Here is a 25,548-nt window from a genome sequence, read left to right as displayed (position 1 = left end):
TTATACGCTTTTTATAAATGAAGACCCAGCCACAGATAATGCTGTGAGGCCCCGTTTTCGATAGGCGATAGCAAAGCGCGTACACCCTGCCGACGGCCTATATCCCCCAAAAACCGAACCAAGTGCGGAAAATGATGTAAAACGGGGGGAAATCTAAACCTGAAAGGCCCCACACAGCACAGCCACAAAATGGAAAGGTAGGTCAATGTGTGGGCGCCCGAAAAGAGTGCGAATGTGTGCCTTGGAAAACCCAAATGGGAATTGAAATCACCTGGTAATCGGAGGGTTTATAGGCGTGTGAAAAACATTGGACATTTCGAGCGGAGAGCTCCAAAATTAAATGTCTCCTAACCTCAAAAGAGCTTTTACACAGTACGGTTGTGTATGTGTGTGTGTGCTAGTGTCCAGTGTGTGTGTGCGACTGAAAGTGGTTGCGAGTTTCTGGTGAAGGGGGAGCGAGAGGGGTGATCCGAAGGCAACGTGTTAGTGGAAAAACTGCTTTTGAAAAAGGGAAAATCTCCCCCGAAAAGCCCGCCCAAAAAAGGTCAGTTTGAAATCCTGCTGATCACTGTTTGCTTTTGGCTGGTTATCCAATTGGCCAAATTGTGAATACCAGGCTCAGTTGTTGGGAAAACACATGTAATTTGCGAGAAAGTAACACGCTGTCAGTTCAATACAAAAAAAAGAGAGATACCTGAGTGCTCCATGTGTGTGTTGGTCTCAGTGTACGGTTGTGGCTGTGTGTGTAAGGGGGAATGGTGAGCGGGGGGCGGGCCAGGTAACCTGTCCGGCGGACGTAAAAACCAGCGATCGAAAAATAAAGTTACATGCATGCAGGCAACTCGCGCGTATTTATTTTGTTTTAAAATGCATAATCGTATGTTTTATAATTTATGCCCTTTGGCTATCAACCCGAAGTTTATATACCCTTAAAGATAGAAGGAAAATTTAGTAGTCTATTCGATGTGTAGAAAAAGTGGTCCGACTTTGATTAATATCAAACTGTTCTTTTAAAATCTTTTTTAACGATCATATGTATCTTAAATATAATATGTTTCTTTAAAAACAAATATGGAAAACGAATTTTATATGAAATCTAGAGGATATAGCCGATCGATTTAAAGATAACTTAAAGGTTTCTCTCATGCCACAATATGTATCTTAAATTCTTGCGATCTTGGTCTAATTAATCCTTTGACAACTATGGGGTATAGTTCTTCAATTTTTTTCCCACCCAAAACGTTGTATGATTAAATTAAAAGCGCATTTACTCAATTACAACTGCCAGGATCAAGTTCTCTTGAAGTTTCTATAAAAACGATTAAGTTATAAAAACTAGACCTTTTACGACCCCATGGCAACTTTAGTAGCAGTGTGATCCGCACATTCTTTAATCATTACCCTTGTACATATACAAAATATAATTGGGAAAGTTTTTTTAATAGGCGAGTAAAACTCTTATAAACGAAGATACACGTTGAGTTGAAATCTCTTGGTGATGCTGCATATTCTTTATAGCGCCAAAGAAGCGCTAGAAGCGTGGAGAATAGGGGGTGGGAGAGAGGGAGTAACTGGGAGCCCAGCTAGCGAATTGTGTCAGCTATTGAATAATTTAGATTTATAATTTCGCAGTTAGGTATTTCGTACGTTTGGGAATTCCTCACATATTTTTGCATACCAAAAAGCCATACCGCCGCTTCGACTAATCCCATCCCAATCTCCATTCTCCAACCCAGGCACTAGCAACGGCAACAACAGCAACAACAACAACAGAGAAGCGACCAAGATGAGCATGTCGTGGCATTTTTGAAGCATTGATCTTAGTTTGTTAGCCAGCTTTCTGTTCAAGTCACCGAGGTACCAGAGTCTGCCCTCCCAGATTCCAGCAACTTCAGCTCCCAGTCCGCAACCGAATCCGAGTCCGAGTCCCTATCCCCAGCCAGCGGTTCAAGATGCATATCAAGAGCCTGCCCCATGCCCATGCTGCTGCCACGGCGATGAGCAGCAACTGCGACATCGTCATAGTGGCCGCCCAGCCCCAAACCACCATAGCAAACAACAATAACAATGAGACGGTCACCCAGGCCACGCATCCTGCTCACATGGTAGCGGTCCAACAACAACAACAACAACAACAACAACAACAGCAACAACAACAACAGCAGCAGCAGCATCACCAGCAGCAACAGCAATCGAGCGGACCTCCGTCGGTTCCGCCGCCGCCCACGGAACTACCCTTGCCCTTCCAGATGCACCTGAGCGGGATCTCGGCGGAGGCGCACAGTGCCGCCCAAGCAGCGGCCATGGCAGCTGCTCAGGCTGCAGCGGCCCAGGCGGCAGCGGCAGAGCAACAGCAGCCGGCGGTTCCGCCTCCGCCGCCGCCACACCTAACGCACCTGACCACGCACAGTCCGACGACGATCCCCAGTGATCATTACCTGGCCAACGGACATGGCGAACATCCCGGCGAGGGCAACGCCCCCGGAGGCGGAGGAGGAGGAGCAGTCCGCGAGCAAGAGAAACCCTTCCACTGCACTGTCTGCGATCGTCGCTTCCGGCAGCTGAGCACACTGACCAACCACGTGAAGATCCACACTGGCGAGAAGCCCTACAAATGCAACGTTTGTGATAAGACCTTCCGTCAATCGTCAACGCTGACGAATCATCTGAAGATCCATACGGGCGAGAAGCCCTACAACTGCAACTACTGTCCCAAGCATTTCCGTCAGCTAAGCACTCTGGCGAACCATGTGAAGATCCACACGGGTAAGTGAAGCAGTTGGATGTGCCCAGGAACCACCCAAAGCTAATTCCCATGTTCTGTTGCAGGTGAAAAGCCTTTCGAGTGCGTCATCTGCAAGAAGCAGTTCCGGCAGTCCAGCACGCTCAACAACCACATAAAGATCCACGTCATGGACAAGGTCTACGTTCCTGTGAAGATCAAAACGGAGGAGGAGGAGGGGTGACTAGGACGCATGGCGTTGGCGGCACACCACCATCAGCACCAGCAGCAGTCACACCAGCATCAGCACCACCAGCAGCAGCATCAGCACCACCAGCAGCCTCCCCCTCCGTCCCAGCAGCAGCAGCAGCAGCACACCGACCAGCGAGGAGTCACCATTACCACGCTGCCCTCCGCCACGACAGTGTCCCAGCATCAGCAACAGCAACTCCAGGACGGCTCGCCGCATCACCACTTCAATGTGGCGGCTCTGGGCGATCTCTCCAGCGCCATGCAGCTAGGCGCTGTGACGGCGGACGGAAGTTTCGTGACCATGGGCGGCGTGGTGGTAGGTCGCATTCAGCACACGCGCGAGGAACTGCAACAGCTGGGCGTGATTAAGTTGGAATCGCCATCGAATGGTGCCACAGCCACGACGTCAGCGGCGGCGGCCACGCAACGCGAGGGATGAGTCGATGAGCTGCTCCTCGAGTACATGCTCAAGGAGGAGAATGTGGACGAGGAGGATGAACAGGAACAGGAGCCGGAGCCGGAAACGGTTGTAGTAGAGAGTCAGGAGCAGGATAAGGCGGAGGAGCAGCGATCGAGACAGAAGTGAGCCATGTTTGGTGTGTACGCTTACGTTGTTGTTAGTTGTTTAATTGTAGCGAACATTGTTGTTGTTGTTAAGGTTTAAATGTGTGACTAAGAACTTACCAAGATGAATGTATAGCAAACGCTTCAAAAGTAGCTAACCGAAAGGCGCCAACACCAGCACTCAGAGCTCCCAGAGAAAAACACAAACCGTAAAAAATACCGAAATCAGAAACAGAAACAGTAATACTAAAACTAATAGTAAAGGTAAACTAAACTAGAAACCAGAAGAAAGACCTTAGCGGAAAGTTGTCTATATTACAGCGCACCCCATCTCACATTCACACCCTCTCAGCCCCAGAAATAGATAAAACCACTCTCTAAACACTTAAATAAGCCTAGCCATAACTAGGAGCAACTAGAAAGAAACTAAATTGCTAATAGAAAAATAAATCTAAACCCGTAATAAGCAAAAAGTCATTGCGTGTAAGAAAAAGAACTAAAATGCTTCACAAAGTGCGAACCCTTTTAAAATTTTAAATTTGTTGATCCAACTCACTTTCAAATTGTTTAATTTAGCATTTAACGTTTAAGAAAAATTGTTGTTGACAGTTGACTTAGTCAAAGTTGCCGACGTTTTTTTCGCCATCTTGTGAGGGCGCGTTTTGGTCTGGGTTAACACAAATTAAATTTGTTTTAAAAATTCCTAGCTTAATTATTTAATTTTGTAAACTTATCAGAAAATCCATAAACAATACCATAAACCGGAAACGGCAAACAAAAATAATTTTATTAGTGTTAAGTGGTCGAAACTATCTAATTTTGTAGTCCCTAGAGAGCCATAGTTTTAAATGCAGCGTTTTGTTAATTTTAATTTGATTAGTCTTAGTAGTTTTAATTTTTGCATTGGCATAATTTGGAAACACAAAAGCTGTTACGCTAGCCTTCGCCTAAATATTAGTTAATGAAGTAAATACAAACTAACGCTAATTAATTGATAATTAATTACGATTATGCGATAGGAAAGCAACAAGTTCTGTACAAAGCCCAACTCCAATTTGTATGTATAAAAAGCGAAAGCAGTGGCGTTAAGGAGAGTGTTTACCTAAATTGTAAAACAAAACCTTTTTAAAAGAGAAAATAATATTTTCTAAAAATACAACCTTCGACTTTTTATGTTACCCTTGGTTTACTCACAGCCCGACTGCCATTTGTTTCCAATCCCCCCCGACCGCCTTTAAATACCTTCAAAAACTGCAGCATGTGTCGCACTCAAAAGACTCATGCGTCATGCGTCTAGTTCCTATAGATTTCAAAGCGCAACAAAAACGAAAATCCCTTAATGTATACGAATCAATTGCAAGCCGGGAAGCGGAGGTACATTAAACGAAACCTAGCCTTTATGGAGTAAATAATAAATAAATGTTGATTAATGTGTAGTGTTAACAAATTGAAAGCAAGACAGCAGAAACGAAAAAAACGCGAAACCCCAACCCAGCAGAGTAATGATCTGAGCAACGCTTGAATCCGCTTTGGGCCATATGTGTTAATATCTTGAATGCGGAAATCTTATAGGATCAAAGATCCCGGCAAGCATAAAGTGAAATGCAGGCCTAATATTTATTTCTGCCCAATTTTCAAATCTGAGCTCTGCACCCTGCTTCCCTAAACCCACGCGTATGCATATACTTTACATATAAGTGATGTAGTGAGATTAGCATATAAGAGTCTAATTTAATGATAGTTGAGTGTGTAAAATGTAAAACTGCAAAGAATTTAGACATACAATGAACAAAGACAAGAAAACGTTAGGCAAAACGAGGTGGCAGATGGATGAGGAACTGCAAAAAAAACAAACAAGCAAAAGGCTTAAAAACAAATCGCGATAATATTGTATAATTATACACATATATATTTATTAATGTATGTATGTACATGCGCAGTAGCTGTATTTATATGTAAATGTGTACGTAATTGTGTATTTAGTTACAGCATAAATATATATTTGCAATGGAGAAATACACAAACGAAAACTATGACAAATGGCAATGAATCAAATGCATTCTTATTTGACCCTTTTCGGTAAAAATGTGTTAGCATAATACAAAAAAATCGCTAAGCGTTTTCAATCAGCTTAGAATAACTAAAAATTAATTGAACTTTTGGTATTATAGGCCTAAAAAACATACTTGAGCTTAGGATCTAGTGTAATAGAGTTAGGTAACTCAGGGCTCATCCGATTCGGTGGCAGATGCCGAGTCCGGTTGCGACATGGGCTCGTCGTCGCCCAGGAACTCGTTCAGATAGATCAACCATTCCGAAACGTCGACCTCTTCCTGGACTGTTTTTTGCAGCAGTCGTCGCAGGAAGCGCATCTGTCGCACATCCTCGCCGTATCGCAAGCACATCTTGGCCACATTGATCCTGGCCACCGGGAGATTCACCTTGGGTCGGGCAATTATTACTTTGGTGTTCATACGCTTCTTCCAGGTGTGCACCTCCTCCTCCATCTCGTCTAACATGAACACCTTACCGGTGTCGCCGGATATCACGCCCACTGGTGTGGCCAGCGGACTACTGGTTCTCGTCTGCAACGGCTGAATGTGCTCCTTGCTTTTCAGATACTTCCAAAAGCCACCGAGATTCAGCCACTTATCATAGTCCTTCAATGCGCTGAGTAGCAATGCCAGGTAATCCTCGCGGGACAACTGCTCATCGTCGTTCCCTTCGATCTCGATCTTTGGTTTGTAATTTACCCACTGACGGGTCGTAAACTCTTCGACCACCTTCTCCGGTCCAAAAGGAAGCTTTTTGGACAAGTAAAACAACTGGAGGAAGTGATCCGTAAATTCGAAGCGCAGATACGGCTGATCCAACTGCGGAATGGTTTTTATGTAGGTGCTGATGTGCCTGGGATTCTGCGATTTGAAGATCTTAAAGAAGTCGTCGATGAGGACACGGGTTTGGGGGCCGAGATTCGGATAGATCACTGCATTGTCCACGTACTTTAGCTCTGCCGTGTTGCTGACCTCTACAATCAGTGATATAAGGCGCTGGTGGAAAGAGCAATTTAAATGTGTGTCTTAATAACAGATGATGTCAAAACTCACCTGGAGAATTCTCTGGCGTTCTGGGTACATGGATTTGGCTGCTGCCTGTCCGAAAAGCTTCATGACTTGTTTAACAATGTCCGTGAGTCGCGTGCTAACTGACATTCCGAATACAATAGAGGCAAATGGCTTTGAGTCCTCTTGGAACAACTCAGACTCCGATTGACGCAGCCTGTTGTGATCCAGCCAGGAGAGGAACTCCATTTCCAGCACCCAGGTCAGCATGTTTAGGACATCACAAAGCCGTGCCAGACGGACTGCGGGTGACATTCTCTTGAAGTCGTCCAGACAGAGCTTGCCACTCAGCCAGTCGTACTCCTGAACATGCCGCAAAAAGACAGTTTCCTGCGACATATTGGCATCCTCCTCTTCTGAAAAGTTAAACACAAACTTCTCGTAAAACTTGGTGTTTTCACGTATATCATCATCGCTGCACTGGGGAAGGTTCTCCTCTAGGAGATCCAGATAGAACTGCAGCTTCTGGGGAGAATCATTGGAACGCGTTTCACGCGAGGCGGGATTCTTCACGCCCAGGAAGTTTAAGTAGTATGGACGCAAGGCGGTCCAGCAGGGAGGAAAGGCGTCGACCAGCAGAAAAAAGGTGCGTATCAGCTTGTTGTAGGTGTCGCCCAGCTCCTTGACGCTCATCTCCTTAGCAATCAGGATCTGCAAGAATACAGAATTCGATTACAAACGTAAACAAGACATGAGGAAGTCATCCTTACCATGGCCATGTCAATAAGTCTATCAAAGACGCCTTCACCGGGGTAGACGCACTGCAGCACCATCATCTCCAGGATGTCAAGAAAAGTATCGTAGTGCTGGCCATGCAGCGTGGTTCGTAAGGCCTGCACGGCCGTGAAGTTGGGAGCATCCGGGAGCATGGAGCAGCGATGCTTGTCCGTACACTGACTGGTATTATGAAGACACTTGGGGACACAAGCTCCCGGCAGGCGGTCCTCGCTCTTCATGTACAGATTGGAGATCAGAATGCGCAGGTTCCACTTCCAGTTGAGTTTCTGAGGAGGAGCTTCCGGTGGAGCAGGTCGCTCCTTGGTCTTCTTGCGGCGCTCCTTTCTTACGGCAACCTTCTCCGGCTCTGACTCTGATATGACTTCCGACTTCGCAGAGACCATTTCCACATCCGAGTCTGGCGGCGGAATAAAGGGAACAGTATCTGCGCTATCATTGTCATCTATCACGGTCTCTACCATATCTAAACTTGTATTTAATATTGTGTCTACGCTGTCAGTATTTCGTGTGAAGTCCTGTCGAGAACTTGTATTTAATATTGTGTCTACGCTATCCGTATTTCGTGTGAATTCCTGTCGAGCATTGTTTTCCTCATTTGAGCCCGGGTGTTCGAGTTCCATATCAGTGTCCGTGGATACTTGTTGAACGACCAAATCTTTTGTTTCGGAACTAGTTTTCCCCCTGAGCGGGGAACTTTCGTCATTTGTAGTAGACATTTAAGGTTTTAACACTTAAATCACTAGCAAATTCGGTCAAATACTATTAAATAAAATGCGCAGTTTGTCTTCATTTGCCGGCGCTTATTTTAGTGTGACCGTACGTGAACCGCCTGAATAATCCTTAATGGTGTGCGGCCATCTCTACTTCTGGCATGTAGCCGGTGTGAACACGTAGAAAAACGACACCTTGAAAACAATTATTTTTTAAGACATCTATCAGTTTTAGTAATAAATAATATAAATAGGTCAAAATTCTGCACTTTCTAATGAGAATCCGTGCTAGTTGGCACGCTAATAGCGCTATATAGCGTCTGCACACATTCACACAGGCACCCGCCGATGCATGGTTAATTACATACATATTGTATCATTATCCTTAAAAAAAGGTGGCCCAAGTCACAAGTTTGACCAAAGACAAAATTCAAGAGATCGATTTTTGTTTAGAGCGTTAAATGTAAGACATACGTTTACAACATCAATACTAGAGATAAAGGTATTGCAATGTTAAAATAATAAATGTGTAGTTATTTTTAAATGTATAATTTCTTGAGTACTGGCAACTCTGGATTTAAACTTAAACAGAGCGGCTGTTATCGAAAATGCATCTGTTGTTCTGCTGTTAACCAAAAGACCGAGGTGTTGTTAAAAAGGGGAACTTCTACAATTGCCATTCGTTTGCTAAAGCTTGTCGTGCAAAGTTTAACTTGAACAAGAAAAAGTAATCATGAGTTTTTCTGCTAATTTAAAGACAATCTTAAACCGCTTGCTGATTTCCGAAGAAGATCGTCGCGAGTATACCAAGGATGCACTGTGTATTCAAAACCAAGTGATGGAAAAACTGGAAAATGCTGATTCAACTTTTAAAAAAGCCTACGACGGTCTAAGCTTGGGTGGTATGTTTCCTTTTTTTTAGTAATATATATTGTACATATATATATGTATTTTTAATGTTTTCACCAGAAGTAACCAAATATTATTTGTTTAAAAAAATTGTGACTAATTTATTATTTTTTTTTTTTTTGGTTTGCTTGTTAACAGGAAGTTACTTGGATCGCGTGAAGCTGGGCACTCCTGATGAATTCGACCTGCACTTGAAGCTCAAGTTCCCGTTCCAAATCACCCCGGTTGCCGATGAAAAGGGATTTGTTTATCTCCGAGCACCCAATGGATACAACCAATTCGTATCCTATTGCGGATATATTTCTCGTGACAAATTGCAGAGCTGGTTGCGAACAGTCTTTAATCGTGTGTTTGGGGCCTATAATTATTTGGATGTCACCAGCTCCAGCTCTGGTAGAGTTTACCGAGTGAAGTATACATTGGATGGGCAAGGCTGCGCTCATTCTATTGAGGCCAAATGCGGAAATCGCATCATTGAATTCGATATAGTGCCGGCCTTTGAGTTCGTTGAGTCGCAGTGGCCCTGGCCATTGTCAGATCTGAAGGTCTCTAAAAAGGAGCGTGGCAATTACTCCTGGCTCGCCGTTCCGCAAAAGAAAAGGGGAGACAATGACGATCGCACCTTTTTGGTTTGCGCCGCGCAATGGGAGCGAGAATATATGAAGCGTCAGGATAATTTAAAGAACGTCCTTCGCCTTATGAAGGGACTTCGGGACAAACAGAATCCAGATAGGCCGAATGCTGGTTTGCCGCATCTAACCAGCTACATGATAAAAACCGTTATCCTCCAAGAGTTGCCCAAAATCAATTGGCAACAGGATGAGGGCACCCTTTTGTTGAAGATGTGGAACTGCTTGGTGAATTATCTCGATGCTGGACATCTGGCTTTCTTTTGGGCCGACGACAAAAACGTCTTTGATCGCATGAGCAACGACCAGCTTCGCATATGCCGCATCAACTCGAAGAAAGTGCTCGATAAACTTCGCGATCCTCGCATTCAGAACAGCTTGGATGACCTATCTAACCTTTTTGATTTAAACTAACTGTGTTTGCATATTGTACTACTCAAATTTGTATTGATTCAGTAACAATCAAATAAATTGATTCATATATATGTATGCTCAATAAAAAAATATGATTTTATTTGTTTTAATTTTCACTTGCGAATTCTAATACCCACTGATTTTGTTTAGAAAACTTACTCTGCTGATAAACAAAAGCATTATGGTTTGCATTTTTTGCTGAGTTTTTGTAAATAAAAGAACACAAAAGCATCTATGTATGTATGTTTATTTTCTCTGGATTCGTACCCCCAAGGAGTATGTTTACTTTTTTGAGAAGGAACAAGCATACGCAGCATAAAGAGTTATACGATAAAGAACACATACATATGTACATATGTATGTACATACATATGCATGTTTTCCGTTTTCATAACTCGGTACCCCCAAAAATTTGGTGACTGAGAATTTTAATAGTTAATAATCTGTCTGTATTAAGTGTTAGAAACTAAGTTTTCGTTTTTTCGGGGGAAACCGGAAGGGCATACATTGAATATGTATAAGAATAATTCCCATCATTAAAAAGATCCAGGTTCATTTTTATCTCATTGAGTGTAAATTCGCACACTAAAGGAGTTTGTTTAATTTTCTAAAAGAGAATGAGCCTACGCAGCAATCAACTGTTATACATACATTAACGGAACCCTAGCTACATATGTATGTATGTATCAACTGTTATACATTAACCTAGCTACATGTGTGTGTATGTACATATGTATATATGCATGTTTGGTTTTTTTATGTATGTATGTACATATGCATGTATGCATGTTTTCCATTTTATAATTCGGGGAACCACAAATTGATTGAGAATTTTGACGAAACAATTTGTTTGTATTAAGTGCAAAAAAAATAGTTTTCGCTCTATTGAACATTGAAAGGTTTATACACATTTAAGTTTATCTTGTTGTTATTTATTATCATTCCACTTTTTCGTACTTACTGTAATTTACCACTACATTTTTTCCCGGAAAGGGTTTTATATTTTTATGGGGTTTACATTTATGGTCTAGCAGAGCGATTAATTTGATAGATAGTATAGTATTAACTAAGACACCGAAACCATTTAACTAAGAATCAAAAAGGGGGATCCCACAATCTGCTATCCGATTTCTTAAGCCATAAGGAACAATTTGTTATAATGAATTGAAAACGTTTTATGAGTTATTTCTCGTTAGTTTTGCTGTGTTTGGACAAGAATTTATTATAAAATTTAGTTGGTTAGAATATTGTAAATTTTGTAATAAAAATAGTACATATATCCAAGAACAAAAGCATTATGGTTTGCATTTTTTGCTTAGTTTTTGTAAATAAAAGAACACAAAAGCATCTATGTATGTATGTATGTTTATTTTCTCTGGATTCGTACCCCCAAGGAGTATGTTTACTTTTTTGAGAAGGAACAAGCATACGCAGCATAAAGAGTTATACGATAAAGAACACATACGTACATATGTATGTACATACATATGCATGTTTTCCGTTTTCATAACTCGGTACCCCCAAAAATTTGGTGACTGAGAATTTTAATAGTTAATAATCTGTCTGTATTAAGTGTTAGAAACTAAGTTTTCGTTTTTTCGGGGGAAACCGGAAGGGCATACATTGAATATAAGAAGAATTCCCATCATTAAAAAGATCGAGGTTCATTTTTATCTCATTGAGTGTAAATTCGCACACTAAAGGAGTTTGTTTAATTTTCTAAAAGAGAATGAGCCTACGCAGCAATCAACTGTTATACATACATTAACGGAACCCTAGCTACATATGTATGTATCAACTGTTATACATTAACCTAGCTATATGTGTGTGTATGTACATATGTATGTATGCATGTTTGGTTTTTTTATGTATGTATGTACATATGCATGTATGCATGTTTTCCATTTTATAATTCGGGGAACCACAAATTGATTGAGAATTTTGACGAAATAATTTGTTTGTATTAAGTGCAAAAAAAATAGTTTTCGCTCTATTGAACATTAAAAGGTTTATACACATTTAAGTTTATCTTGTTGTTATATATTATCATTCCACTTTTTCGTACTTACTGTAATTTACCACTACATTTTTTCCCGGAAAGGGTTTTATATTTTTATGGGGTTTACATTTATGGTCTAGCAGAGCGATTTATTTGATAGATAGTATAGTATTAACTAAGACACCGAAACCATTTAACTAAGAATCAAAAAGGGGGATCCCACAATCTGCTATCCGATTTCTTAAGCCATAAGGAACAATTTGTTATAATGAATTGAAAACGTTTTATGAGTTATTTCTCGTTAGTTTTGCTGTGTTTGGACAAGAATTTATTATAAAATTTAGTTGGTTAGAATATTGTAAATTTTGTAATAAAAATAGTACATATATCCAAGAACAAAAGCATTATGGTTTGCATTTTTTGCTGAGTTTTTGTAAATAAAAGAACACAAAAGCATCTATGTACATATGTATGTTTATTTTCTCTGGATTCGTACCCCCAAGGAGTATGTTTACTTTTTTGAGAAGGAACAAGCATACGCAGCATACAGAGTTATACGATAAAGAACACATACATATGTACATATGTATGTACATACATATGCATGTTTTCCGTTTTCACAACTCGGTACCCCCAAAAATTTGGTGACTGAGAATTTTAATAGTTAATAATCTGTCTGTATTAAGTGTTAGAAACTAAGTTTTCGTTTTTTCGGGGGAAACCGGAAGGGCATACATTGAATATGTATAAGAATAATTCCCATCATTAAAAAGATCGAGGTTCATTTTTATCTCATTGAGTGTAAATTCGCACACTAAAGGAGTTTGTTTAATTTTCTAAAAGAGAATGAGCCTACACAGCAATCAACTGTTATACATACATTAACGGAACCCTAGCTACATATGTATGTATCAACTGTTATACATTAACCTAGCTACATGTGTGTGTATGTACATATGTATGTATGCATGTTTGGTTTTTTTATGTATGTATGTACATATGCATGTATGCATGTTTTCCATTTTATAATTCGGGGAACCACAAATTGATTGAGAATTTTGACGAAATAATTTGTTTGTATTAAGTGTAAAAAAAATAGTTTTCGCTCTATTGAACATTGAAAGGTTTATTCACATTTAAGTTTATCTTGTTGTTATATATTATCATTCCACTTTTTCGTACTTACTGTAATTTACCACTACATTTTTTCCCGGAAAGGGTTTTATATTTTTATGGGGATTACATTTATGGTCTAGCAGAGCGATTTATTTGATAGATAGTATAGTATTAACTAAGACACCGAAACCATTTAACTAAGAATCAAAAAGGGGGATCCCACAATCTGCTATCCGATTTCTTAAGCCATAAGGAACAATTTGTTATAATGAATTGAAAACGTTTTATGAGTTATTTCTCGTTAGTTTTGCTGTGTTTGGACAAGAATTTATTATAAAATTTAGTTGGTTAGAATATTGTAAATTTTGTAATAAAAATAGTACATATATCCAAGAACTGATGCAAGCATCGGCAAGCCGATCCTTTGCAGCTATCGCCAAGATTATTCTTTAAAACATATTAATTTCGATTTACATACTTGTACTTACATATGCGTGTATGCTTAAAATCATTGAAGCTATAACAATTTTAAGCTCAATCATTCATCGTTCCTATGTCTGAGAGAGCGTAATTCTGAAATTTTAAACCATTGCTATGTTTAAAAGAATTTTTTAAAAATATTAAAAAGCAGAGAAGTTACATTTTTGTTGAAGTTAAAAGCTTGTTAGATTTTTGAATGTTCCATCTTCAAGATAAAGTGAAAAAATTATTTTCGGTTTTCAAGCTTTTATTTTATGAGAATTAATTTATGTTGTCTGAACTTCAGTTTTAGCAATTTATTCATTATTAGGAAACCTTATACAATGTATGGGAATGTTAAAGAATGGTTTATATTTAGTAAAGTAGCTATCGATGACTGAAATTAGTAAAGCAGAACTTTAGATAAAATATAAAAATGGCAAATCAGGTGAAAAACTTTATTTACACTTTAGAAAATAATGCTGCCATACAAAAAACGTTGAGAGTCATTTTTGTGAATCAGGTAGTCCATCTGCTCCGGAAAATCAAGGTTTGATCTCTGGAAGCTTTCATCAATACTTATTTAATTAAAACTAGTTTTTTTTTTAATTTTTAATATATTTTAATTTTTATTATAATTTTTTTTGTCTATTTTAGAATAATTTATTATGGATTGTACACCGCCTTGGGCTGCAGATCGCAATATGTAATTCCAGGGCCCAGACATGACGCGAAGCCCATTAGGTGCGGCAAAGTGCTTTGCTCGTAAACTCCAGTGAAGAGGTGTGACCACGGACCTAAAAAATATATGTTACATAAGTGTTAGACATTTAAAAATATTGTAATATTGTAGTATTTTGAAAAGCTTATCTTTAATTACAATTAATTATTTTAGTGGTTTTGCTAATTCCTCAAGTTACTCACCATGAGCATAGACGGCCACATCGCCACCGCCATGGGTTTCCTCCGCCATGGGCACCCCGTGCGGATAGATGGCATCCCGATTTGAGAAGTCCAGGGTCCGCAGATCCACGCGCTCCACTTGTCCATCCGTAGACGTGTAGAATCTCTCGTAGCCGGGGCCATTGGCATACGAGATGGCCGTGTAGGGCAGCTGGTCCACATTGCTCAGCTCCGAGTTGAGGCCCACGATGCTGTTATTCACATCCGGGTATCCGCTGATCGTGACCGTGTGGCCGTGATCCGCACTCACCACGATCAGAGTGTCCCAGGGATTCGTGAGCTGTCGTGCCTTTCGCACAGCCTCCGAAAACTGGACGGTTTCATCCAGAGCCTTCTTCGCCTTGGTCTCGTGGTGGGCATGATCGATCCGACCGCCTTCGACGAACAGGAAATAGCCATTGGGATCCCGGGCGAGCACATTAATAGCTGCCTCCGTCATCTCGGGCAGAGTGGGAGTGTCCACACTGTCGTCCAGGTGGTAAGCCAGATGGGAGGCGTTGAAAAGACCGAGCAGAAAGTCGGTGCTCTGGGCATCGGTGTTCAGGAGATCCGTGCGGTTGAACACCACCCTGGCGTTTCCGGGTTTGGTCTGTTGCCACTCTTCGATGAGGTCCCTTCCATCCAACCGCTGACCTTGATTTCCGTACGCATCGGTGGCTGTGTTGGGCAGGAACTTTTTGGTCCCACCACCCATCACCACCCGTAACCGCTTGCCCACCTCTCCGTCTATCAGTTGCCGGGCAATATCCGGACAATTGCCCGGACTCTGGCCCAGTTTGGTGACATCGTAGTCGCTCTCGAAGTCGCGGTTGGAGGTATGGGCATAAACTCCCGCCGGACTGGCGTGAGTCACCCGCGTCGTGGTCACCAATCCAGCGGATTTCCTTCCCCTAAGTGCCCACGCTGCGATGGAGGACAGTCGATTCTGTGGCAGCCGGGAGGCCTTGCAGTCGTTCAACTCCACATCGGCGGTCACTCCGATGGTAAGGTAGTTGGCCTTGATCCCGGACAAATAGGCCGAGGAGGTGCAGGCAGAGTCTGCCACCTGCTTGTTGACGCAATAGGTCTGAAATTAAAGTAAACATTTACTTATAGTTTTAGCACATTCTTTCACAGGTTTCCAAAATTAATAAGCAATAAATAAGTTTAACGCATGATTTTGTGTTAGCCGACAGTAGATATTTCATGTTAATATTCACATGAAACTTGTATAGCAATATGAAAAATTTTAAATTGAAAGAAATATAAATGATTCAAGTACAACTCCAAGAATTTGCTTATAACGCACCTTTTCATTTCAAGTATTAGCGGTTACGTAAGTTGACAATGCTATCAAAACCACAGATAAACCATTCAAACCTGAATATAAAACCGTTGTTTGAACAATTACTTAAAATTAATACCAGGAGAGAATTTGAATTGATTTATTACTGGTTTTTGTATAAATTTAATTTTCAGTAGAGCAAATAAAAATAATTATTATTGATAATTTACGAAGGGGTGGTTTTATACTTGTTGTTGAGCAAAACATTTGTTTTATCAAATTACCCACCTTTGAGAGACCCACATAGTTGAACTTCTCGAATTCCAGTTCATTCCGTTCGCCCACCACCCCGCGCAGCTGTCCATCGTAGATCCTTCCGGCGGTCACAGTGGGCACGGACATTCCATCACCCAGGAAGAAGATCACGTTCTTGGCCTTGTACTGATTGGGCGGTGTGGACAGCTTCTCGTAGAGGACGCGTTGGGCATCGTGGAACCAAAACTCCTTGTTCTTCAGCTCAGAGGTGGAGTGCAGGTTCCAGGAATTCTCTAAAATTCAATTCAATTAACCAATCACGAAATTTAGCAAACCACTTTTCGGATATTTTAGCTTTCCATATTCATTTACTACAAAGTACACAGTATAACAATTAATTGTATTATTCTTTTTGGCTGATATGTAAATGATTTCAAGTACAACCTCAAGAGCTCATCAATTCCGTGCACATCTGTCGATTTCCAAAAAAAAACTACAATAGGCATTGTTTTGAACTTCACTTTCGAAAAAAATATTTAAAAGGGAAATTATTTTCATTAGAAAGTAACTTAAATTGAAGTTTAAGCCAATAAATTTGAAATAGATTCGTTATTCAATTAAACCTTTGTGCTATAGTATTTATTTGCGGTATAGTTAAGCAATTAAAAGGACTCAATTTTTTTTTCTTTAGGTTATTTATCCCGTTTTTGAACTTGGTGCTTGACATCTCTGTTAGTGGGGTGTCAAATATTTAATAAAATGTATTTCGCTGACGCCTTTTTGTATTCCGTTTAGCACTTGATTAATCAATTCTGCATATGTTATGTGTTTACTTTCGGCCGCACTCTCACTCTTTTTTTTTCGGGCCCGATCTTGATCTCGATCTTGGCGTCACGCACCTGGCCCATATTTATACTGGCTGCTACACGCCGTGAGTTGGAGGGCCAAAGCTAGCCAGAACCGGAGTGCACGCATAGTACGGAATTTTGATGAACTAACTTTCGACTGATCGGAGCGAGGGAAGCGTCACGAGCTCTACGGATCGACTAAGCCACTTTTGGGAACTGAAGGCTTATTTATACGAGCGCCGAAAAACAGGGCCTCTAACTACGAGACATATTATCAAAGCGCCGAGACAATAAATTTAAATACCCCGCCCCTGCCTTAGAAAGCTTCTAGATTAACTTTTCAGCTGGGACTCGAATTAAAACGGCCTGCACTAATGCCCTTATTTAAATTAGGTGCACAAGCGAGATCGTTTTTATAAATCAGGTTTGCTCGCATATTAATAAAATCTTTTAGCCCGGTAAAAGATAATTAGTGGATGCACCTAATTTATTTAAATATTTAAAAGTTCGTTAACCCCTAATGAGCTTCAAGCACCGGGCACTGATGATGATCTTTCACATATTGATTTTTACCGATTAATATAGGTTTTAATTGAAATATACACCAGGTGATGGCGAAAGTAAGATGCTTTTGTTTTTTATAAACAGGTTTAATTGTCTACCAGGCTTCAATTTTGAAATAGACTGGTTTGTTAGTAAGGAATACTGTTAGTATAATTTGAAGACGAAGTTTTTTAATGCATTTTTTGACACTTTGACGAAAAATAATCTTTTATAATTAATTATTTTGCAAAACCGGTTTAATAAAAATCCTATACAAAATTAAATAAATGTTATTGATAACTTGGGAAAACTGAAACCAATTTATTCATTTTGGGTACCTTAAGACATAGAGTAAGAATTATATAGAGGCACCATTTCTTACTCTATGCTTAAGAATCTGGGCTCATATCAACCAACATGAGATTTTTTTTCAAAGTTCAAACAATAAAAAACCAATCTAACAAAATTATAAAAGGTCTTATCCAAAATTTCTTGAAATTTTTTTATAGCATGAAACAATCTTAAGCTTTCCCAACAAACATAAAAACTTGTAAGTTTTTTTTATAATTTATTAATTAATAACATATTATTACATTGTAAACTGTTTATAGAATATTAGTTTCTTTAAATCACGCGCTTTATATCGATATAAGTTTTAGTGTTGCGAAACGCAAGTAATAAGTGTTAAAAAATCACCGAAACCCATGATTGCGTTATGGCAGTTTTATGTGCTAAAGCTAAAGCTGAATTCCACCAGTTGGCAGTTCCGTTCCAATTGTTGTAAAAAACTAACTAAAATTGCAGTTTTGCAAGCGTCCAACGAATTGAAATCAACAAATAGCAGCGAGCGCAAGGCGTACAAAGTATAAAAGAGATGTGCTAAGGTCAAGGCAATCATCGGAGGTCAACAAACGGGCAGCAAGGGCAACCACAAAGGTGGGTGGTGGGCAGCAAACAAAGGGATTCACAATCACAAGACGAACATCTCGACAAACAAACAAACAAACCAATAGAATAGAACCTGACTGAGACGCATAAAAAGTGAATGTGATATAAGTGGGCCAGCTAATTGAATTGCCTTCTTTTCCAGGAATAACTCAGTGCCACCGAGAACGCGAAAGGTCACCAAAGTGTCTGCCTACGAAAGCATGGACTTGCAGCATATGGAGAATGGCCTGAATGGTGGGGGCGGAGGAGGAGGCGGTGGCGGAGGAGGAGGAGGAGGTGGCCTCAGTGAAATAGATTTCCAAAGATTGGCCCAGATCATAGCCACAAGCATCCAGAAGGTACAGCAAAATGGTGAGTGTCTGTCTTTGCCTGCAAAACTTTCGCCTATGACTAATCTGCTTATCCATGTTTTCGCAGTGTCCACCATGCAGCGCATGGTCAACCAATTGAACACGCCCCAGGATTCCCCGGAGCTTAAGAAGCAACTGTAAGATATTATTTGTCTAGCTTTCGGAATTAGCAATATTTCCATTACAAAATCTACAAATTGTTATTTTACCATATGCCAGAGAAAAGGGTTATACATTTTCAGTTATTGAATTTGTTCTCTATTCTATTGTTAAAAAAGTGCCTAGTAGTGTTTTTGAGTATTCCTTTTGACAGTTTTAAATTAGGTCCATTTTGAGCAACTCTTTTCTTAAATTCAATTAAACATTTATTCACTATCTGGATCATTATTAAATTGAAGTCAATTTACCAGCAACAGATAAAATATTGCTTAGTAAATATAGTTATATAGGTCAGTTATATTAAAACTTTTAAGAAACTTTGTCAAATCTTTTGAATTGTTCTTAGTTTTGCAATAATTATATAAGCTACAACAGATTGACTAGGTTCAAAGGTATCTATTTGTTTAAGAAGTGAGCTACATAGTTGTAAATCAAATTTAATCATTGACCTTAAAAGTATAAACCCGAACAGCCCTGTTTGATTCACCCATCAAATGTATTTATAGAATATGCTTAACATAACAATCCCTTTCCCAAACAGCCACCAGATAATGACCTACACCAACCAGCTGGTGACCGACACAAACAATCAAATCAACGAGGTGGACAAGTGCAAGGAGCGCCACCTGAAGATCCAGCGGGATAGACTGGTCGATGAGTTCACGGCGGCACTGACCGCCTTCCAGGTTTGTTTTTGTTCTCGCAGATAAACAAATGGCTTTGTGAGTCACGCCCCAATGCTTATCGATTGGTATTTTTAGGCTGTCCAGCGCAAGACGGCGGACATAGAGAAGACGGCGCTGCGGCAGGCGCGGGGTGATAGCTACAACATTGCCCGTCCTCCCGGCTCCTCGCGCACCGGCAGCTCCAACAGCAGCGCCAGCCAGCAGGATAACAACTCCTTCTTCGAGGACAACTTCTTTAATCGCAAATCAAACCAGCAGCAACAGCAGCAGCAAACTCAGATTCAGGAGCAGGCGGACCTGCAGGCGCTCGAGGAGCAGGAGCAGGTCATTCGAGAGCTGGAGAGCAATATTGTGGGCGTGAACGAGATCTACAAGAAGCTGGGCGCCCTGGTCTACGAGCAGGGACTGACGGTCGACTCCATTGAGTCGCAGGTGGAGCAGACAAGCATTTTCGTCTCACAGGGCACGGAGAATCTGCGCAAGGCGAGCTCTTACAGGGTGAGTCCACTGATAATCTCACAAAGAAGTCCTTTAAATAGCAAAACGAATTTTCCAGAACAAAGTGCGCAAGAAGAAGCTGATCCTTGTGGGCATCCTAAGCGCCGTGCTGTTAACCATCATCTTGATACTTGTCTTTCAGTTCAAGAACTAGAGCCATCTGGCCACTCCGAATCATTCAATACCAAACTAGTAAATTGTTTTGAAAAGACAAGAGTTGCCGCATGCAGGCCCCTAACCCCCCGTAATTCCCCACTTTGGACCTTTAGGCGCATTTGTGGCTTTAATCCTTAAACCAACTTCCAATATTGGCTAGAAATCGAGAAACTTGTTGGCAAAGAGAGCGTATCAAGGAGTATTCACCAGCACTTGCATATGTTATATTCGCTTTAAAACTATCTTATATTTTACATGTACTACTTTTATTATTACGCACCTTGTATATTGATTATTGATTAACAACTGTTGGCTGCAAAACTCTAATTATGTTCCGAAACTCATTCGCCAGCGCTTTGTATTGTATTTAGAGTTAAGAGGTAGAGGAAGGCATATACAATGGCATACACACATGTACGAAAAATGAAATAATAAACATGAAAACCGATATCTGGCAGCGATCCTGCGTGCGTTGAAAACACTTGGAGCTCTTCATTTAGGGCCCGACCTGAATGAATCAATGAATGGAATGGAACTCGCCAGCTCTTTTGGGCCTTCGAAATTGTGCCTGGTCATCGACTCCTCCTTGGCTTGGCGATCATTAAGATTTCGTGTTGGCCATTGTTACGCATGCTTTAGCGGCTTAGGAGCTGGACCCCCGCCTCCCATAGCGATCCCAATACCACTCCGGCTGGGTGTTCACCTCTCGCACATTAATGCCCCGGCAGATCTGGATGCGGTGGACCCACTTCACTGCCGCATCGTTGAGGTGTGTCAGCCCCAGCTAAAGGGTTTCCTCGTGGCCGGACTCCATCTTCCAACTTCCATCTTTCAGATTTCAGATTCCAGCTCTGCTGGCCTGCATACAAATTGAGTTTAAATTTTTTTTGCCAATTCACTGACATTGATAGTTCGTTTGGGCTCCATTTGTGTGCTGATGGTGTCGTGGTGGCTTCTTATCCACTTGTTGGCATCGAGTGGTTTTCTCGCATGCATTTAAGTGCAGCTCATTTCCTTCTCTAACTCGCCCTGGGGCTGGCCAACAATCATTTCCCGCCGAGTCATTCAGTTATTTCTGGCCCAAGACGATTCGATTCTTTGCCCTTGCATATTCAGGGTATATTGAGACAATCATTAAAGCTAAATTGAATTGTGGATCGTATTATTTACAAATGATATAGGTATTTATAGTATTAAACATGGACCGTTCATAATTGAATTTTATTTATTTTGTTTTCCAATTTGACTGGTTTTTATGCAACTTGCAAACATTATTACTTACTTTCCAAATTTGTCAAATATACTTTGTGGATAAGAGCAAAATTATAGCTGTTTAAAAAGAAAATAATATCACAGAAGTCTTTTAAAAATAAATGTCACAAATAACTACTCCTATTTTTTTTATAAATTTGAAAAATATGGTTTTCTTTAAAGATTTTATGCTAAAATAATAATAACTAAAGATAAGAATTTACTTACTTTATTTTTTTAACTGATAAATAAAAAGGGTCTTACTTCTTCAATAGTAAACAAATTTTACAAATTTTTTAAGACTTTCATAATATGACTCTTTTATTTTCAATATTGAGGCAATAATAATTCGAGTATGCAGAGTATCTGGGATTCAGCCTTGGGAATTCACAGCCATTTGCTGGTTGTTTCTTTTGGGCCTGCTTGGCTGTCAGTGGCTGTCCAAATACGTCACCGAGCTGCCCGGCCAGCCTGTTGGGAATTATTGATTACTCGTCCATGGGGGCCAAGTTAGGGGTTAGGCCCCGATCGAAGCACACGGCACGGCCTAATCACATCGATTATGGCTACATGCGGCACTTGGCAGGTTGGCCCCGGCCCAGTGGACAAATCCGAGTCCAAATCCGAGTCCAAATCCAGCCCCTGGGCCGTGGGTCACGTTGTGCGCTCGGGAAACTCGAGTCGAGTGGCGGAGGTGTTGGAAATTAACAGAAACTATGCACACCTACAAGGCGACCCGGTCGCAGCAGGTAGTCTTGGCCAAAAGGCTGCTGTTTGCATAGGCCTGAATGCCATCCCCGGCCCATGACAATATTGACATCTTCGGTGGTCAGGCTGCAGACGAATCTCATTTGCAAAGTCATTTTGCCCAAATAAATCCAGCCTCCGTCTGGGTGATTTTCCCAACTTAATGCGCAAACACAAACCGCATGTTTTGACTTTGGCCCAGAATGATGGCCAGGGGAAATTCCGTAACTTGGTAAGCGGTGGATTGACGATTGACTTACCAACTTGCTAGCCAGGATTTTCGAATTCTCTTGGTCCTGGGAAAATTTTGAAAAGCGGGGGGGAAACTGCGAAATGGCAAGCGGTTATCTTCCGGCTTCTAAACCCTAATAATCCCTACACATTTCACACGTTGCTTACGATCAGTTCCCTTCTATAGCGCTGATCTTGATGTTGTGGGTAGTGGATAAACATCCGGTTTGTGGCATTTCCCAAATCAATAAACTTATTATTATCCCATTTGCCCGAGTCTCGCCTTTTTATTTGGAAAAGTTCTTAATTAAGCGTTTTTATGAATGAAGACGTAGTGCCCACGCGCACGTCTTTTTCCCCCCATTTCTTTTGCTTTACAGAACTTTAAGTGGAATTACTTGCCTAGAGAAGGTGTAAATCTTTTGAATTTTTATTAAAAACAAAAATGCCAAATCAAAAGTTTCTTTTGATTGTTCCGTTTTTACCTGTTGAGGGGGTGGGAAGGGGTTAAGGCACTTGATGGCCAACACTTTCGACAGTTTTATTAATGAATTTCGCAGAATAAGTTGCCACTGATGTGATGCTGCCTCTCTTTTTCACCCTGCGGTTCTCCTTCATCCCGATTCCCCTCTCTACAGACAGAAAAACTTCTTTTAAGATAATGTGTCAAAATGTCAAAAAAATATCCATATTAACTTAATTTTAAAAATCATTTCATAAAAAGGTATGCATAATGTATTTAATGTTTATATTTCATTGTTATTTTCATAACTGTTTAAATTAATCTTTACTTCGTATTTAAATTTTTTTTAAAAGTTGATTTTTATATATAAACTTTTTTGTTTACTTTTCTCAGAATATTAAGAAATTTCATATATGATTACAACCTGTTGTTAATGTGCAAATCCCAGGTTCATATTAATTTGGAGATATAAAAAGCAGGTTGCAAACTGTTTTCTCTGTGTAGCTGATATTTTATGAACTGCTTGAGAAGGCCTCCCCTTTATAGCCCCTCTTAACCCCTAAGTTCCCCTTTTAGCCCCCCTCATTTCTTCAGCTGGTGCGCACACTTCTAAACAAATTGGGTGTCAAAAAGTGCGCACATTTCAAAAGATTTAACCGTTTTGCAGGCACCGATCGCTGGTCTTTGATCTTGGCCGCCCCCAACGGCAGACGCCGCCGGTGCCCGTTTATGTGGTTGCCACTGTGGCAGCACAGTGGAGCCTGCTGCTGCCGCTCAGTGGCAAGTGCCCCACCGAAGTCACAGTGGCAATACAGTTTATGGCATGTATGAATCCCGGGCACTCCAAATATCAAACACTTTTATTGGTTCACAATACAATTATTGACGGACTAGGTTTACAAGAAAGATAAGCACTTGATTTTATGGTACATTCACTAAGGTTATTAAGTAGTTCTTAGCAGCAGGTAGTCTTTATTTTGATCAATATTAGCTAAAATATGAATAGGAAGATATTGGACGCTATTACATTGTAGGATAAGGATAAAAATGCTTTAAAAAAGGTTGTCTATTTTTTAATCTTGTTTTAAATCTAGTTATAAAAATATGAAAATAAGGAGTTTAAGTTTATTTATGTAAAACACATTACCTGTTTCATGATGGCTATAACCTTTTTAATTAAAACAAAGACTTTGTCCAGGAAAAAATATCATCAATATTTGATATTTCAGACTTTTTTATGAAGCTCAACATTTTTTTGTATAAGAAAATGTACAAAACTTAAGTTGGCTTACGAAAAAGCTTAGAACAAACTATAAAGCAAGGCTTTATTGAACCAGTAAAATCCATTTCAATTTTAATGATTATAATATATCAATAGGGACAACGCACAATAATCACTGTAAAATCCTAGCTAGTCTGCTCTTCGCTCAATATAAACACTATATCTATATCTTTTATCTGATTCGCCTTATACACATATACCACGCGCCCGTCGAGAACTGTGTGAAAAAAGCGTCAACACAGCAATAAGATAGCGAAAAGAACAATTTTCCGAGCCAGGGGCGCTGAGGCTGTTTTTTATAAATTGGCAGGGAGGTTCGGGGACTGGGATGCTGGGATGCTGGGGTTGCCTTCCTTCGGGCGGGGGATTACGACTACAAAAGAATCGGCGATCAATTCGAGCGCATCCATAAAATCGCAATCGCAACTGTAACGGAGTATTGAGATGTCTGAAGCCGCAGGCCGGGATTAAAGTCGGTCGGACAATTGAGGGCACGGCTGGATGGATGGGATATATCAGATATATATGTATATAGATGTAGGGCCAGGGCCATGTGGATGCCACCGTGCTCGAGTTCTGCCATCCCATTGTGTGGCGATCCATTCTTTGCGAAGGTGTCTAATGCGACGTGGATGGAGTATCTATTTTTTGTGGGCCCATGGGCCATAGGCCATTTGCCGATGCTTTGTTGTGTAATTGTTTGTTTACGAATTGGCAACAAAAGCCAGACAAAAGGCCACGGCCAGGGCGAATTTCGTAGTTGATCGGGTTCACACACGTACCAAAAAATCACAGAAACCCAAAAAACCCAAAAAAAAGAAATTAAATGAATCAAATCGAATGGATCGAAAGCTGCAATAACAAAGTGATCATCATCGGATGATCAGCCTCATCGCCAGCATATAGCTCAGTTCTCGGGGCCCCGATGGCTGTCAAATTATATCTGGTTGCCTCGTTTATCGTTTTTTGATTGTTTCTCTTTCCAAAAATGTCTTGTTTTTCTTCCTTCTTTTCGCTTTTCCGCTGGCGTTTTCCACCCCGACTAATTGTGCCTGACATTAATGTCACTCTGTATTAAATATAGCCCAGCGCCGATTTGGAGGCCTCCTTCTGGCTGCTCCATTTCATATTTGGGAGTAAGGGACGCGACTTATGAGGGGACTATATGGGATCGGTGTCGGTGGATCGGTGGATTGGTGTATCGCCATGTCGGTGGATTGGGGGGCCTTTGCCTTAGCAACGTGTTGACAGCAAGTGACAGACACATTCA

The 25,548-nt window shown here is 40.6% G+C and overlaps 5 protein-coding genes across 5 annotated transcripts; 3 read left to right on the top strand and 2 right to left on the bottom strand.

Annotated features, from left to right (window-relative positions):
- The first annotated feature begins 260 nt into the window (after positions 1–260).
- On the top strand, positions 261–4,697 carry LOC128258688 (adult enhancer factor 1). The gene is given in 3 exon segments (XM_052990483.1): positions 261–544; positions 1,737–2,766; positions 2,830–4,697. Coding segments are annotated over 2 exon segments (1,398 nt in total). The 5' UTR covers positions 261–544; positions 1,737–1,952; the 3' UTR covers positions 3,414–4,697.
- Positions 4,698–5,465: 768 nt separating this feature from the next.
- On the bottom strand, positions 5,466–8,232 carry LOC128258685 (uncharacterized). The gene is made up of 3 exons (XM_052990479.1): positions 7,371–8,232; positions 6,646–7,311; positions 5,466–6,588 (listed from the first exon to the last, which is right to left on the bottom strand). The coding sequence occupies exons 1-3, from the start codon at positions 8,112–8,114 to the stop codon at positions 5,761–5,763; spliced, it is 2,238 nt and encodes a 745-aa protein (XP_052846439.1). The 5' UTR covers positions 8,115–8,232; the 3' UTR covers positions 5,466–5,760.
- A 524-nt stretch (positions 8,233–8,756) lies between these two features.
- On the top strand, positions 8,757–10,118 carry LOC128258689 (cyclic GMP-AMP synthase-like protein). The gene is made up of 2 exons (XM_052990484.1): positions 8,757–9,010; positions 9,156–10,118. Exons 1-2 carry the CDS (start codon positions 8,842–8,844, stop codon positions 10,058–10,060), a joined length of 1,074 nt encoding a protein of 357 aa, XP_052846444.1. The 5' UTR covers positions 8,757–8,841; the 3' UTR covers positions 10,061–10,118.
- Positions 10,119–14,098: 3,980 nt separating this feature from the next.
- LOC128258687 (alkaline phosphatase) lies at positions 14,099–17,212 on the bottom strand. The gene is made up of 4 exons (XM_052990482.1): positions 17,016–17,212; positions 16,150–16,409; positions 14,559–15,663; positions 14,099–14,431 (listed from the first exon to the last, which is right to left on the bottom strand). Exons 1-4 carry the CDS (start codon positions 17,089–17,091, stop codon positions 14,301–14,303), a joined length of 1,572 nt encoding a protein of 523 aa, XP_052846442.1. The 5' UTR covers positions 17,092–17,212; the 3' UTR covers positions 14,099–14,300.
- Positions 17,213–18,241: 1,029 nt separating this feature from the next.
- LOC128258691 (syntaxin-7) lies at positions 18,242–20,752 on the top strand. The gene is made up of 6 exons (XM_052990488.1): positions 18,242–18,443; positions 18,598–18,806; positions 18,873–18,942; positions 19,506–19,650; positions 19,726–20,148; positions 20,207–20,752. Exons 2-6 carry the CDS (start codon positions 18,656–18,658, stop codon positions 20,300–20,302), a joined length of 885 nt encoding a protein of 294 aa, XP_052846448.1. The 5' UTR covers positions 18,242–18,443; positions 18,598–18,655; the 3' UTR covers positions 20,303–20,752.
- Positions 20,753–25,548: the final 4,796 nt, after the last annotated feature.

This window comes from Drosophila gunungcola (assembly GCF_025200985.1).
Source record: "Drosophila gunungcola strain Sukarami chromosome 3L unlocalized genomic scaffold, Dgunungcola_SK_2 000003F, whole genome shotgun sequence".
NCBI classification, from domain to species: Eukaryota; Metazoa; Arthropoda; class Insecta; order Diptera; family Drosophilidae; genus Drosophila; species Drosophila gunungcola.
Note: the sequence above shows the minus strand (reverse complement) of the source record. Positions and strands in the feature narration are given on the sequence as shown.

Bases quoted from the DNA above. Each gene is read 5' to 3' on its own strand.
- LOC128258685 (XM_052990479.1), bottom strand. From the start codon at position 8,114: ATGTCTACTACAAATGACGAAAGTTCCCCGCTCAGGGGGAAAACTAGT. The intron at 7,312-7,370 runs GTAAGGATGACT...GTATTCTTGCAG, and splicing joins GACTTATTGACATGGCCATG to ATCCTGATTGCTAAGGAGAT. The intron at 6,589-6,645 runs GTGAGTTTTGAC...TCTTTCCACCAG, and splicing joins AACGCCAGAGAATTCTCCAG to CGCCTTATATCACTGATTGT.
- LOC128258689 (XM_052990484.1), top strand. From the start codon at position 8,842: ATGAGTTTTTCTGCTAATTTAAAGACAATCTTAAACCGCTTGCTGATT. The intron at 9,011-9,155 runs GTATGTTTCCTT...GCTTGTTAACAG, and splicing joins CGACGGTCTAAGCTTGGGTG to GAAGTTACTTGGATCGCGTG.
- LOC128258687 (XM_052990482.1), bottom strand. From the start codon at position 17,091: ATGCGTGCACTCCGGTTCTGGCTAGCTTTGGCCCTCCAACTCACGGCG. The intron at 15,664-16,149 runs GTGGGTAATTTG...CTTTAATTTCAG, and splicing joins ACTATGTGGGTCTCTCAAAG to ACCTATTGCGTCAACAAGCA. The intron at 14,432-14,558 runs GTGAGTAACTTG...TATATTTTTTAG, and splicing joins TGTGGCCGTCTATGCTCATG to GTCCGTGGTCACACCTCTTC.
- LOC128258691 (XM_052990488.1), top strand. From the start codon at position 18,656: ATGGACTTGCAGCATATGGAGAATGGCCTGAATGGTGGGGGCGGAGGA. The intron at 18,807-18,872 runs GTGAGTGTCTGT...ATGTTTTCGCAG, and splicing joins CCAGAAGGTACAGCAAAATG to TGTCCACCATGCAGCGCATG. The intron at 20,149-20,206 runs GTGAGTCCACTG...CGAATTTTCCAG, and splicing joins GCAAGGCGAGCTCTTACAGG to AACAAAGTGCGCAAGAAGAA.